Raw genomic sequence first — 13,118 nt, 5'->3', positions numbered from 1 at the left:
CACACTGGGAGCAAGTGATGGGAGACCACTCAGTCCCTGACGCGCACGTCGCTCGCCCTGCGATATTTCCATCCACTGTTTTGTGATATTTTCTCCTCTTCTATATTCTTCAGATTTAGTTTTTTTTTTTGTTTGTTCAGAATTAAAACTACTCAACTCATTCTTCAAGCAGAACTGGAAGTGAGGCAGGAGGTGAACTCGCGTCATTTGGGCATTTGCTAAATTGCCTTTTGGGGGAAATTACGCACCGAGAGTCCAGTATCTGAGCCATGGCACAGGAGTGAGGCGCCGGTGCCAACATGCCTGTTAACTGGGATCTAACTTTTCCACGGCGGTCCTATGGAATATAGTCCGATTCTACACAGCCTACATGTTGTGCCATCACCCCACGTGAAGAACAAACTCTTCGTATTCTGCATCATGCTGTCGCTCTGGGTCTACATGATTTATTGCTGTGTCGGCTACTGCTCCACGATGCCGAACCTGGCGTACGGCTCGGTGAGCAGCGGGCGCGAAAGCGACGCAGAAGTTGACAACCAGGAGTCTTCCTTAGGGGCGTCCAGGGACTTGCTGAATAACGAGAACGATTTGGACAGCAGAGGAGAGGAGTGGGATGAGATGAGAGGCGAGGCGAAGGCGTTGGATGATAATGCCATGTCGGGTTTCCTCAATGAGTCGGAAAGTAAAAAGTTGCCCCAGGCGATCATCATCGGGGTGAAGAAAGGAGGGACCCGGGCGCTGCTGGAGTTCCTGCGCCTGCATCCTGACATCCGCGCGGTGGGAGCCGAGCCGCACTTCTTCGACCGCAACTACGACAAAGGGCTGGAGTGGTACAGGTACATCACACTGAGCCACGTTTAAAAACTTGTACGAGAGACAGAGAGAAGGGGAGGTTTACCAGCCATACTTAATGCCTGTGCAATTTCTCGTTGAACCGTGCCTCGCACAATTACGCACAGATTTGAAGGCCGTTTGGAGACATGACTTCTGGCTGTGCTCGACTGTCCAGAATAAAACACACATATACTCTTTATTTGTGTTTACTTCCTCTCAGTTCAAGCTACTTTTATGCTTTGGATCGTATGTTTAAACCAAAACCCACATGCTATAGGCTGGAATAAATCTAATAGGCAAGATAAAAAGTAATCTATTTGTCTGTATAACAACTGGCTGTGATCATCAAGGCAACATTTTATAACCCACATTTCAGATAGTGACTTTGTTGTCCTGAAGAACTATAAGTCACCTTTAGTGTAATTGATTTATAACATCGATCTGCAGCAGTAGAAAGAAAAGCTGTGATACGCAGCTAAATGAACAGACTTTCCATCAAGTTGCCTATAGAAATGTTATATAGATTAAATAACATGATAATGTTCGTTGCAATTTGTGAAAAATATTTTTACAAAGATAAGTAACTAACATCACCATGGAGGTAGATTGTTTTAAGTTTTAAGAAAATAAATCATATATATTATATCATAAAATAGTAAAAAGATTGATGTGTGATGTGAGTTTATGTTAATCATAGTCTGATAATAAACTTTTATTCGACCATGTTAGTGTCTTTATTAACCTGAGACTAAAGAGGTTTACAGTTTGTTGTTGGTTTCATTGATTATTAATTTTTCACAAGTTAAAGTCTGAGGTTACTTAAACAATAAAACAAGAGTGAAGCATAGCCTATGAAATATAAACATAATTCTGAAAAACACACTGTATGTTGGTGTATATCAATATTTATAGAAATGAAACTGCTGTTATCTGTGACCTCAAGTGATAACTTTATGTAAATACGTTACAAACTGCCGATGAGGCCCAGGCCACTCGCACATCTCAAAGTTTGTCCAACCGCAGCAATCAAACCTCTAATGTCAGTGACACCACAGGTCAGAGTCCTCAAACAGAACATCATGTACACCACATTTCTGCTGAGGTTAAAACTTTCAGTTCGACATTTTGGGCAACTCATCTCAGCCACGATTGATTTCCTGCTTGTTTGTCCAACCTTCTCTGCGTGTTCCGGGAATTTTTATACATGTGTCCTTTGGCCTTGGCCCCTCTGTAGCTCCCTGACAAGGATGGGGACACCAGGTAGAAAAGAAAGATACATAGAGCTGAACTTCTGAGACGTTCATTCTGGACGCAGTCCAAACAAACAGCACTTAGTTTGTGGTGAACAGTCAGCAAGTTACATCATGCTGTTGTTTTTTTATTATTTTAACAGCCAGGAGTGTGATTATAAAGATTACGAGTTCCAGGGAATTGATTTAGACGGTAATTAGTTTTTTTTATTTTCAATCCTGAAGTCATCACTGCTGTGAAAAGGAGCAATCAGTGATGTGTGGCTGCTCACACCTTCATCACTGCATAACGTAATATTTTTATTGTACTCTCTGTCATGGCAACTGTCGTCCTTGAACCACAACCCATCTCTCAATATACACGCTCTTTACTATTGACTCAGCTGCACAGTTACACAACTGGCTCGTCTTGTTGGCCATAAACACAAACACACTTTATTCTGAGAAACGATTGATCTTTCGTGTACCCAAAATGTTCCTGCAAGTGGTTTGGCATTGAATCCTTTGAAACTTTGTGAGCAACCGCATTGTTAAGAAGAGATACCGCTGTTTCAAGTGTCCATTTGACTGAGCCGAGGGATTAACAGGAAATGTCAAAGGATCCGCGCACTGTTTCAAAGCTGGTTCCGCGAAGCTACAATAGGGGAAGCGAAGCATTGTTCAAAGGCGTCCTCGCTTAAGCTCCTTTAAGAATTTCCGGACAGGTTCGGGACATTTTTAGATGATCGGTCTTTGAAGAGCGGCCTTTTGTCCATCTCCACAGACTGAGCCACGAAAACACATTGAGACTGCTTGAAGATGTTTTATATCTGTTTGGCAAAATGTTTGTAGTGTTTTTACATTTCACACGTTACACATGAGTAGGCGATGCATGTGAAGAATGAGAAATGAAAGAAGATCTTTAAAGAAGCCAGTGATTGAATTGTATTAAAATAGTCGAAGAAGCGGTGGAATCTAATTGAGACGTTCACTGTGGCAGCTACACACACACACACACACACACACACACACACACACACACACACACACACGCAGCCAGGGGAGGGTGGGGAAAGTGTTTCATCCTGAGACGTGTATAATGAAGGTTCTTCTCCGAGAGAGGTGATCTGGTTAATTAAAACAACTTGGCTTGACTTGTCACAGGAAGCGCACTGAGCCACTGATTGACCCCATACAGCAGAGCACTGTGACATCGAGTCAACCCTTAATGAACATTAAGGCATAGTGGAGCCCGGAGAAATCCAGTGTAGCTTATCGCACGTGCGACTATACTTCCACGCAATCCGTTGCCAACTTTTCGGCTCCATGCTGTAAATGAGCGCTTTCTGCCCGGCGCACCTTTTCTGAGGCTCGTTAAAAGATTCCATCGTGAAATCCCCTTGATCCAAGTAGGGTGAAGACTTCCATTGATTTGTTTGCCCATATGTTTCACTTCATCGCCCCCGACTAATGGTGAGCAGTAGCTCGGAGAGGAGCTGTCCTCTGGGTGGGCTTATCACTTCCTGTGGTGGCATTGAGTTGTGCCCACACCATTTATCTGCTGTGATTGGTGTGTCCATCCTGCTGGGGGTCTGCTGTGTCCGTCCTGATGGAGCCCCACATAGAGGGGAGGCCCCTGCACAGCGGGACGCCCACCACAATACAGCCTGTTTTCACTCACACAGGCAGAAAAAAAAGAGAGAGACAGAGAAGCAGGCAGACAATTGTGCACACTTTCTTGCACAGAGCACAGGAGGCAACTCCCAAAAGCCGTGGGAACAGCTTCCTCCCTGGCCCCCCCTCTCTTTGACAACAGCATATTTCTAACTTCCTCTTATATGTGACACTTTAACTGCTCATCTATTTAATGCAAGCTCAAGTCAAGGTCTTCCGAGTTATATATGGTAGATGTGACTTAATTGTTGAAATCCTCTCGAGGTTCCGTATAGAACAATTAACGGCCTTCTTACTAACTTACTGAGGGTGTCAGGGAAGATGGCCTAATCCTCCTCAGAGCCCCGGGGCTGCTCAGACGCAGGCCAGCGGTAGATAGAGGGCAGTAAATTTAAAGCAAGTCTTTAGAAAGCGCAACAGTATTATGGAGCTCAGTGAAAGGGGATGCTGGAGAACCCCTGAGGTCTGCATTAACCCTGACAATAAAGGAGCAGACAATTAGTGTGAAACATGTTTTCTCTGCCTTCACTTTGTATGCAAATGTGCTCAGAAGGGTGAAAGTGCCCTTTGACGAAGCCCAGCAGGAGTTCGTCGGAAAGAGCATTCACTGGAACCGGCCCAAGAAAAGACTCCAACTCTTCACTTAAGCTTCTTTAGCCTGAATGTTGACTTTCAGAAATGTCTGTGTGCAAAGTTGCATTTCCCAAGACAAGGTTCGTTCGAGTCCACCGGTGGCTTTTTGCTTGCTCGACACTTTTTACCTCTTTGCAAGGACGTGGGGGGGGATGAGAGAGAGAGATCTCAATATAGGTATCACCCACTTTAAACTAATGTGTCAGCACATTCAGAGGAAAATGTGGAGAAACATGCAGGCATTGAGAATGAGATGCGGCAAAGAAAGCCATCACTTAAGCTGGTTGTCGTTTCTGAAGAAAATTCCCCAAAACTTTTCTCCTTTAAAACTTCCTGCCCTGCAAAAAAAAGAAAACCAGGATTCATCTGATTGTCTCCTCTGATCGCTAGCGTTCCACGAATGAGTCCACTAGATTGTCAATGCTGGTAATGTGCACCTCCCCTCCCCTGCTCCTGAGATTGAAGATTTAATTTGCGGCAACAACCCCCTGGGCTTTCGCTTGAGGCAATCTGTCAAACTGCAGCACTTATTACAGCACTTTGGAAACACTGAAACAAAGCAAGTTCACTCCATTATATCCCCCTGAGTTGTTGACTTCCTCATCTCTCTCTTGTCGCATCTTCAGAGAGAATGTTGTTTCCTGCCTCCGTCTGGGTCTCCACTGCAGAGACTCCCCGACAGCTAGTCACACCAACTTCATCTGCCTCAGCCATCAATTTCTTTTTTTCTGCTTCTTTGAAGTCTTGTTTGCTTGCGCCGATCCTCTCAGGCCCCTCGTCAAACCTGGCATCAACCTGCGTCTTGGGTGATCCGATCACAAGTGGACAGCTCTAAATACGTCAGTTCACACCTAGTATTAGAATAAGCTTCACGTGTGTCTCGAGTGACCGTTTGCGATGGGATGTCGCTTCGCCGCTCGATGCGCAAATAAACATTAGCATCATTTTCCTGTTGCAAAGACCAAATGCGGAGGAAGACAGCAATTCACTTGCAGTTCCTGGTTTGCAGGAAATTCACAGAAGAAGAAATCAAAACAATGCGGTTCCCAGACAAACCAAATCAACCAAGATGTTTGACACACTACTAATACTTGTGTCTCTTCAAATCTTTCAGACATGGTGGACACAGTTGTCCTACGTAATTTGGACGTAATGTGTGTAAGAGTACGTACTACTGTTGAGGTGTTCCTTTATAATGGCCCGGGGTACGCTGCTTTTGGCTGCTTTCATATCTGTACCTAGTCCTCCCCACGTGTGATCAGATTATTCAAGACACATGGTTATGCCCGGTTTGCACACAGCCTCAGAACATAATGCATCTGTAGAGAATCGGCCAATTGTACCAACCATTGCACAATTTGGAAATAGACATCACATGCAGAGAATTTTGTTATCCCATCACAACATCATAATAGTCCAGTGCACATATTAGCTTAGCGTTGTCTCTCATATCCCTCTTATCCTGTTTTTTCTGCTAATTAAGTAGCATTAACACAGCAGCATAGTAATAAGATCTATGTATCCATTCATACTGGTATTGATCTATCTAGTTCTTTGAGAAATCTCTGTCTGCCTGTCTGGGGCTCGGATATCTCAAGCACAGTTTATCTTATCTGCTTCTTTTTTGGGTTGTGTATCGTTACGGGCTCTTGGAAGTGCAGCATCAAATTTGGTGTAACTCTGATACAGGATACGTTCAACGTTGATACACTTTGAATCAGTCAGTCATGACAACAACGCGTTTACAACAACCGCACATTCACGACAATGGTAATGACAGCTGATTCAGGTTTCTGCGTACTGAGTGGAACTTTGAATAAACGTGTGAACAGCTCTTTAGCAGTGGTGCAGCTTCATGGTTCTGTGGACTGAGTCCAGCAGTCCAGTCTTTTCTAATCACTTTTACAGTTTCAGAAAGAAAGCTGCAGCCAGCATCACCACAGGCCAAGCAAACAGCCAGTTCCAAACAGGCACTAATTCAACTCTTATGACTTTTTTTGGGACTTTTTATATTCTCTTTGACCAGGAGTGTGATCAACAATCAGTGTGACTGGTTTACATTTTTCCGCCCTGATTGAAAAGTCCTCTCAGCTGCTGTAAACAAGCGACTGTCAGTGTTGTGACGTGTTAATACAAGGCCGACAGTTGTGTGAGGGAAGCCAGGATGGTTCAAACACTGTTCCCCCCCCTCCTTCTCCTCTCAGAATGGGCCCGCCACCATTAGACAGCCAGGTGGCCTTCAGTTTTGCACACTGACAGTAATAACGGAGGATGTGAAAAGGCTGCGCTCATCGTGGAGGAATGCGTTTGAGACACTGAGTGTTGTTCAGCGTCATACGAGAAGGTCCTGACTGTAAAGCACCATGACGTTGATGTTCACATGGACGATAAGCTGGGCCGCAATGGTCCCAGAACACCTTCCCACGAAGCTGCTCTCCTCTTTGACGTCTGTCTGGATTCTGTCTCGCGGTAAATTGGACTGATTATTCCAAGTGGCTGCATACCACCACCTCTCATCCTGTCTTTGCGAAGGGGAACGATTCCCACAGTAGCTCCAGCCCTCTCAGTGCTGCAGCGAGAGATTATTACTCATATCATTAGATAATCCTGAGCAGGTTTTTTTTTCTTCTGGAGCAGTCCCTTGTCACAGGGGTCTGAGGAGCTCAAATATAGATGCCAAATTAGAGTCAGTCAAGCAGACTGACTTCAGGGAGCAAAAGAAATCTTGTCTTGAGTTTTCTTGCACTGTGCTTGTTCCGCACTTTGGTGAACTCTAACTGAGGGCATCATCCAGCAGCCGCACGACGCACTGTTGTAAATTCCTACTTTGAACCTGCCTCCTGATAGCAGCGAATGTAAACAATGATTTTAAATGCCGTCTCCCCAGCAGCCAGTTTCACGCACACACACCTGACTACCCAGCTGATAAATGACACAACACACGCCTCTCCTGGAGTAATATCTGTCGGCAGGTTGTGGTAGGCGTGATCTATCTTGTGCTAATGCGCGCACACAAAGTTCCCGAAACCGGCAGCTGACTCTGAAAGTTACACTTCGGCTTCAAGGTCGGAGGAGTCAACCGACTCGGTCTCCATCTTCCAGCAGCACTCCTGATTCCATCTAATCCTCTCTTTGCTCCCTCTCCTCCTTCGTCTCTTGTTTTATCTCTGTCTTTTAACCGCCTCACTTCTCCCCCACCCCACCCCACCCCACCCCACCCCCTCTAGCTGTTATCTTCCCCGACCATGCTGTTCTCCTGCGAGTTTAGCAGGAGAGGTTAGAGGGCAGAGGATGTTTATGTGCAAGTGCGAGCATCAATGTAAATTTACTTTTAATGTACCGATTGTAGGTTTAAACCCTTCTGAGCTAAAGAGGAGGTCTCAGTCCGGATCAAACCGAGTCATGGTTCTGTTTGTTTGAAGTGTGAAAACACATTTTTGGACAGCCTGGAGAATAGAAGATAAAAAAAGAAGCAGCTCACAAGATTGCCTGTAGTCTTTTTATTTATTTTATTTTATTTATTTTCCTCGTAGTAATAACACAATGATATTAAAGTGGCAAAAATAAATTTACAACGTGAACAGGTTCATTCATTTTCTCCATTCAAACGAAAACGACTGCTTTCTATCAACTTTATTCAAAACATTTAGCAGATACCTTACAATTGACACGCTGAAGTCCAATGCGTAGATAAATTACAATGTGAAAACCCAAACTAACTGGATCAAATAGAAACACGCAAAAAATTCATGAGAGGGCAAAAGTCAGCAGGTTGTGACTCAGCTCCACAGAGCGCACTATCTCTGTTGTCTCGAAGCTGAATGATGACGCCCCTGCCCGGCTGATTGATAGATGAGGATGCACTGAAACCTATTGGTTCCAGGCGACATTGTTTATTAAGCAGAACAAATTGTGAAAGCTTGCTACATCTGCCCCCCCGAAGGCAACTCTCTCTCACTCCCCGCTCATTCAGAGATGTTCTGCCGCGCTCTATCTCTGCTAAGATGAATAATGCATGCACTTCTCACACAGATTGTTTTGCTCGGGGACTAAGTGGAAAGTTTGATTGGTAGTAAGTTTTTTTTGTCCCTCGGGGCCCCAGGAAAGGCCTCCAGCGTTCCGCTTGTGTGTGTATCCAAGAGATTCTCATGATGATTGCAGGGGGGGGGGGTCTGATAGAGCTGTTTGTGTCTCTCGTACCTATTACCTTGATTAGGTTTGGGGGTTTTCCACTACACACAATGATGGCTGCGGCTCTTAGGGGGAGAAAAGTGGAATAACTGCGTAAGACCTAGAGCCTCCACGGAAAGGAAAGAAAGAGCAGGTGACATTAGGGGATGAAACTACATAAGCAAACAGACATCCTCTGTGTTTGCATGGCACTAATGAGGTATGGGTGATGCCTCCTTTGCCCACAATCACTTAAGCTTTTTCCTTATGTTCTGCACAGTGAAGTCTCGCGGACCCTTTTTCTGCTCCTCTCTACCACTTACAATCGTGAGATGAAAGCTGTGTTTGGAGAGGGATATCGCGGCTCCTTGTGCGTGCACCGACAGATGGATGGAAATTATGGCAATCACTTTAATGTCACGGCTCCTCTGCTGTTCCGCTCTTTGACTTAGAACAAGCGCTCGCTATCAAAACATGAGATTATTAGCCAAGTGCTGGAATAATTGAAGATTTACATTTGAATGTGAGGTATGTTGGGGGGGGGGGCTGACGCTTGTAAACACGTGACATTGCATCATGGCTCGGGAATAGTAGAATGAGCTTTATCTACCTTTGCATTCGAGATACTAAGCTCCTCTCCTAATCTCCTGCATATAGGAAACTATGGATGGGTGGAAGTCTTGTAACATACATATAACAACCAGTTACAACTACTGTATTATTCATAACAGGGAAGTGTACGAAGCTGGGGAAGAGTTTATAATTTGATGCAACTCTGTAGGGTACATAAATGGGGACTGGATACTGGGTTCTTCCTATGTTTATTCAAGAGGGTGGTCTTTGTATTTTAGAGTAGGACAAATTTTTTTCAGGCAAGATTTTGTAAATGCTTTCACTCAAAACCCTGCACTCGCTCTCAAGTGCTTAAACTTGTGCTTAAACCGGGCGCTTGCACTGATATGTTGTTGCTTGGACAAATTTCCTGTGCTCCAGCTTCAGCTCTTCTCCTCACGCTGCTTCTGTGAGTGCGTGACGGAAAAACAACAACACCGCCATGGAGCAGGAGTGCAGCAGATCCCTGGTGAACATGGAGCGGCAAGAGTGAGGGTTCATTTATCAACACTACAGCTGGCATTCTATCGGTTGTGGGTATTTAAATAGACTTGTTGCACAAATAAATTGAAGCTCAGAAGAAAACACCCAAGTCGGAGAAGTCGGAGCACAGCAAATATAAGCACAAGTAGGGAGCTTTTTGAATGCAAGCGCAGGGTTTTTGGTGAAAGCAGAACAAAATCTGATTGTGAAATCAAAAAGTCCTTACGTAACCTGTGTTTTCCTTTTGAATGCATTCGGATGCAGCAAACCCTCAAACTACTCCCATGAGTTAAATTAACGTTTTTGTCTGTGTCAACACAAAATTCAATTTTAATTTCTAGCATCACTGGTCGCATTCGGCTACACTGGAGTATGTGCTGTGTCCAGAAGCAACTGGTTTCCGTCTGTGTTGCTCCATGGATTAACCACTTACCACTGACTCTCATCGTTGTGACCACACGCTGTATCTATCTCCTTCTCTCCCACTTACTCACTCCAGAGACACCAGCCACCCAGTCAGCCAACAAGGCAGCCGAGCAGCCTCTAATGCCGTAGCGTGTTTGGCTTAGTCCTAATCCCCCTTGGCTCACTTTAGCCATTATCCAGTCGGGGCTGCAGTTAACAGGCTGTATTATGATCAACCAGAGCCATCCAGGGTCAACAAGAATATGCAGTTACGGGAATACACGGCTCCTGAGCTTTGCGTTTTTCTCCTCAGGAATGCAACGCCTCTCCAAATCTTCCCATTTTACACAACATTACTGACAATTACGAGGCGAACAGTGCAGCCGTAGTCATATGTCTTGGCATGACATTAAGAGGCATAGTGCTGCCTATTCAGAGTTAAACCATCTTTTGTGTGCTGTAATGAAGGTGTGGGATATTTCAATGTGGGGAGTGCAGGGTTTGGAAGAGGATTGAGGCATTAGGGTAGATTAAATGCAGCACCCGGAGATGAATGTCTTCCTTCAGGGTCTGTATTTAGAACATGTCATGAACTGTGTATTGTCCTCACACGCAATCGCACATGATTGATAGCGCTTGTGCTCTACCTACCAGTCTCAGTCACTTTAACTGCACACACTGACGCGGGTAATGATGTCGAGAATTGTCTTCTCCACGATGATTGCCTATCGCCCGCCTGACAGTATTTCTAAATCTGGAGAGAAAAATGTGTAAATGCTGACCTCATCGTCCTTTATGGAAGCTTTCAAAAGTTGCTTGATTTAAAAGGTGATGTCACTACAAAGAACTGAACATGATGGGACAGAGTTGTTTTCATGCCATGCAGTGACTGTAGAGCAAATATAAATCCGTGTGTTTTTGTGTTTTTGCAGGGAGTTGATGCCCAAATCCTCCGATGGCCAGTTGACCATGGAGAAGACCCCCAGCTACTATGTCACCAAGGAGGTCCCCGCTCGGATTTACACTATGTCTAAAGACACAAAGCTGATCGTAGTCGTGCGGGACCCTGTCACGCGAGCGATATCAGACTACACCCAGACCCGCTCCAAGAAGCCGGACATCCCCTCTTTCGAGACCCTGACTTTTAAGAACATGTCAATGGGTCTGATTGACACCACGTGGAGTGCCGTTCAAATCGGCATGTATGCCAAGCACCTCGAGCGCTGGATCCAGTTCTTCCCGATGGAGCAGCTGCTGTTCGTGAGCGGAGAGCGTCTGATCAGCGACCCTGCGGGCGAGATGGCTCGCGTCCAGGACTTCCTCGGGCTCAGGATGGTGGTGACGGAGAAGCATTTCCACTTTAACCCGGCAAAGGGCTTCCCCTGCCTTAAGAGACCTGAGGGGAACAGCAAACCACACTGCCTGGGCAAAACCAAAGGCAGGACCCATCCGAATATTGACCCAGAGGTGGTTCAGAGGCTACGGGACTTTTATAAACCCTTTAATCGGAAATTTTACCAGATGACCGGTCATGACTTTGGCTGGGACTGAGATGAAAACTAGGACGACAGTCTCATGCTGGTCCCTTGTCTGTTTTTGTTTTGTCTGGAGATAGTGTTATACAGCGTATGTACAGTATTTGGTGGATATGTAAAAAGTTCAGAAGTCTATTTTATGATAATTTATTGTTACGATAATATTAACTCACTAAGCTGCCTAAGCAGGTTTATCCAAGATCGTACTTTTCATCCTGTTTTAAATCTCATTACAAATATTTTGTTTCTATAAAAGCACAATGTCTTTTACGGGTATTACGAGCAGGGTCAGTATCCTTTCTTTTTTTTAAACCATACTTTTGGCTTGATGTTATTTTCCCAAATGCTGCTTTTGCTTCACCTTAACCTGAAAGAGATCCATCTCCACAAACAACTGGTAATATCCCCTTAACATGTGCCTGACCCTCAGAGGTCCATGGGCCCACTTAGTCGATACAGGCCTCAGCTGATCCAGTGCCACTTGCCAGGTGGATCAATACAGTAATAGCTCCTAATCATGTCAGTTAGACCTGAGTGATGGCACCGTCTTGATCTCCCGAGCGCTGCAATAAAACACGGATCCATTAATGGCAGTACGTTTATGTTTGACCCTTGAGCCAACTTCAAGTTAATATAATGATATACAGTAAATTTCCAGTGCAATGTTTCGACTTAACCACTATTTATACCTGTTCTACAGAGGAATGTTGATCGGGATCCAATAGAGATTCCTGTCATGGTACTTTTGACCCGGTTTCATCCTTTGTTTCCAAAAACCTGCTGCACAGGCTTCATTTATTGGCCTTTCCAAACCTAAAATGAATCAAATGACTGTAGTGGCTGCTGATCCTAGACATGTTAATGGGGCCCTTATCCACGATAGCATATAGAAAATATGCTTTTTCTGTATTCTACGTTCAGTGATAGCTGAAGAGAATTAAAACCAACCTACCTGCTGTCAATATTTAGTTTCATGTATACGGTTGAGTTTTATTCAACCTATTTGAATTTTTTTTTTACAATTCTAACAGACGTCATGTCATAACGACATACCCTGTTGTTGTAGAGGCACTATTTTTTTCTGTACTCATTGCTTTACAAACATGAGACTGAAGCAGGTTTGACTGAGACGTTGATTAAAAGGTGCAGTCATGTCTTTTTTTTTTCTTTTTTTTTTTTATGAAGCAGGAAATAAATGTTTTACCAAAATCATATCTGTTGTCTTTGCCTTTATTGTATTGTAAATAAGAATAGAGCCCATACATCCGCCAAGGCCTCTGCACCAAATCTCCAAACCAACAAACAAACAGCGGTGAAAACTTTACCAACCTTGACCGGCGTGAAAATCTGTAAATTTATTAGCGGCTGAACATGTGTAACCCTTTAATGCATTACCCAGCTCACCTGTATAGACCTCTGGATCCCTCTGGGCGAAGGTGCAGTGCTGCGTCTAATTGACCATCTTGCACATCATTGCACTAACGCACTAATTAGCGCAGGGCGGTTCACGGCGTTTAGCTGCCTCAGCCTCCTGCTGCCACCG

General features: G+C 44.6%; 1 protein-coding gene across 1 annotated transcript; it reads left to right on the top strand.

The window, feature by feature from the left end:
- Positions 1 to 12,787, top strand: hs3st3b1a (heparan sulfate (glucosamine) 3-O-sulfotransferase 3B1a). Its single transcript, XM_035181865.2, has 2 exons — positions 1 to 836; positions 10,973 to 12,787. The coding sequence occupies exons 1-2, from the start codon at positions 340 to 342 to the stop codon at positions 11,589 to 11,591; spliced, it is 1,116 nt and encodes a 371-aa protein (XP_035037756.1). The 5' UTR covers positions 1 to 339; the 3' UTR covers positions 11,592 to 12,787.
- Positions 12,788 to 13,118: the final 331 nt, after the last annotated feature.

The sequence above is a fragment of the Hippoglossus stenolepis genome, chromosome 16, assembly GCF_022539355.2.
Source record: "Hippoglossus stenolepis isolate QCI-W04-F060 chromosome 16, HSTE1.2, whole genome shotgun sequence".
NCBI lineage: Eukaryota > Metazoa > Chordata > Actinopteri > Pleuronectiformes > Pleuronectidae > Hippoglossus > Hippoglossus stenolepis.
Note: the sequence above shows the minus strand (reverse complement) of the source record. Positions and strands in the feature narration are given on the sequence as shown.

Excerpts from the sequence above, each read along its gene's own strand:
- hs3st3b1a (XM_035181865.2), top strand. The coding sequence starts at position 340 with ATGGAATATAGTCCGATTCTACACAGCCTACATGTTGTGCCATCACCC. Across the intron at positions 837-10,972 it reads AAAGGGCTGGAGTGGTACAG|GGAGTTGATGCCCAAATCCT; the intron begins GTACATCACACT and ends GTGTTTTTGCAG.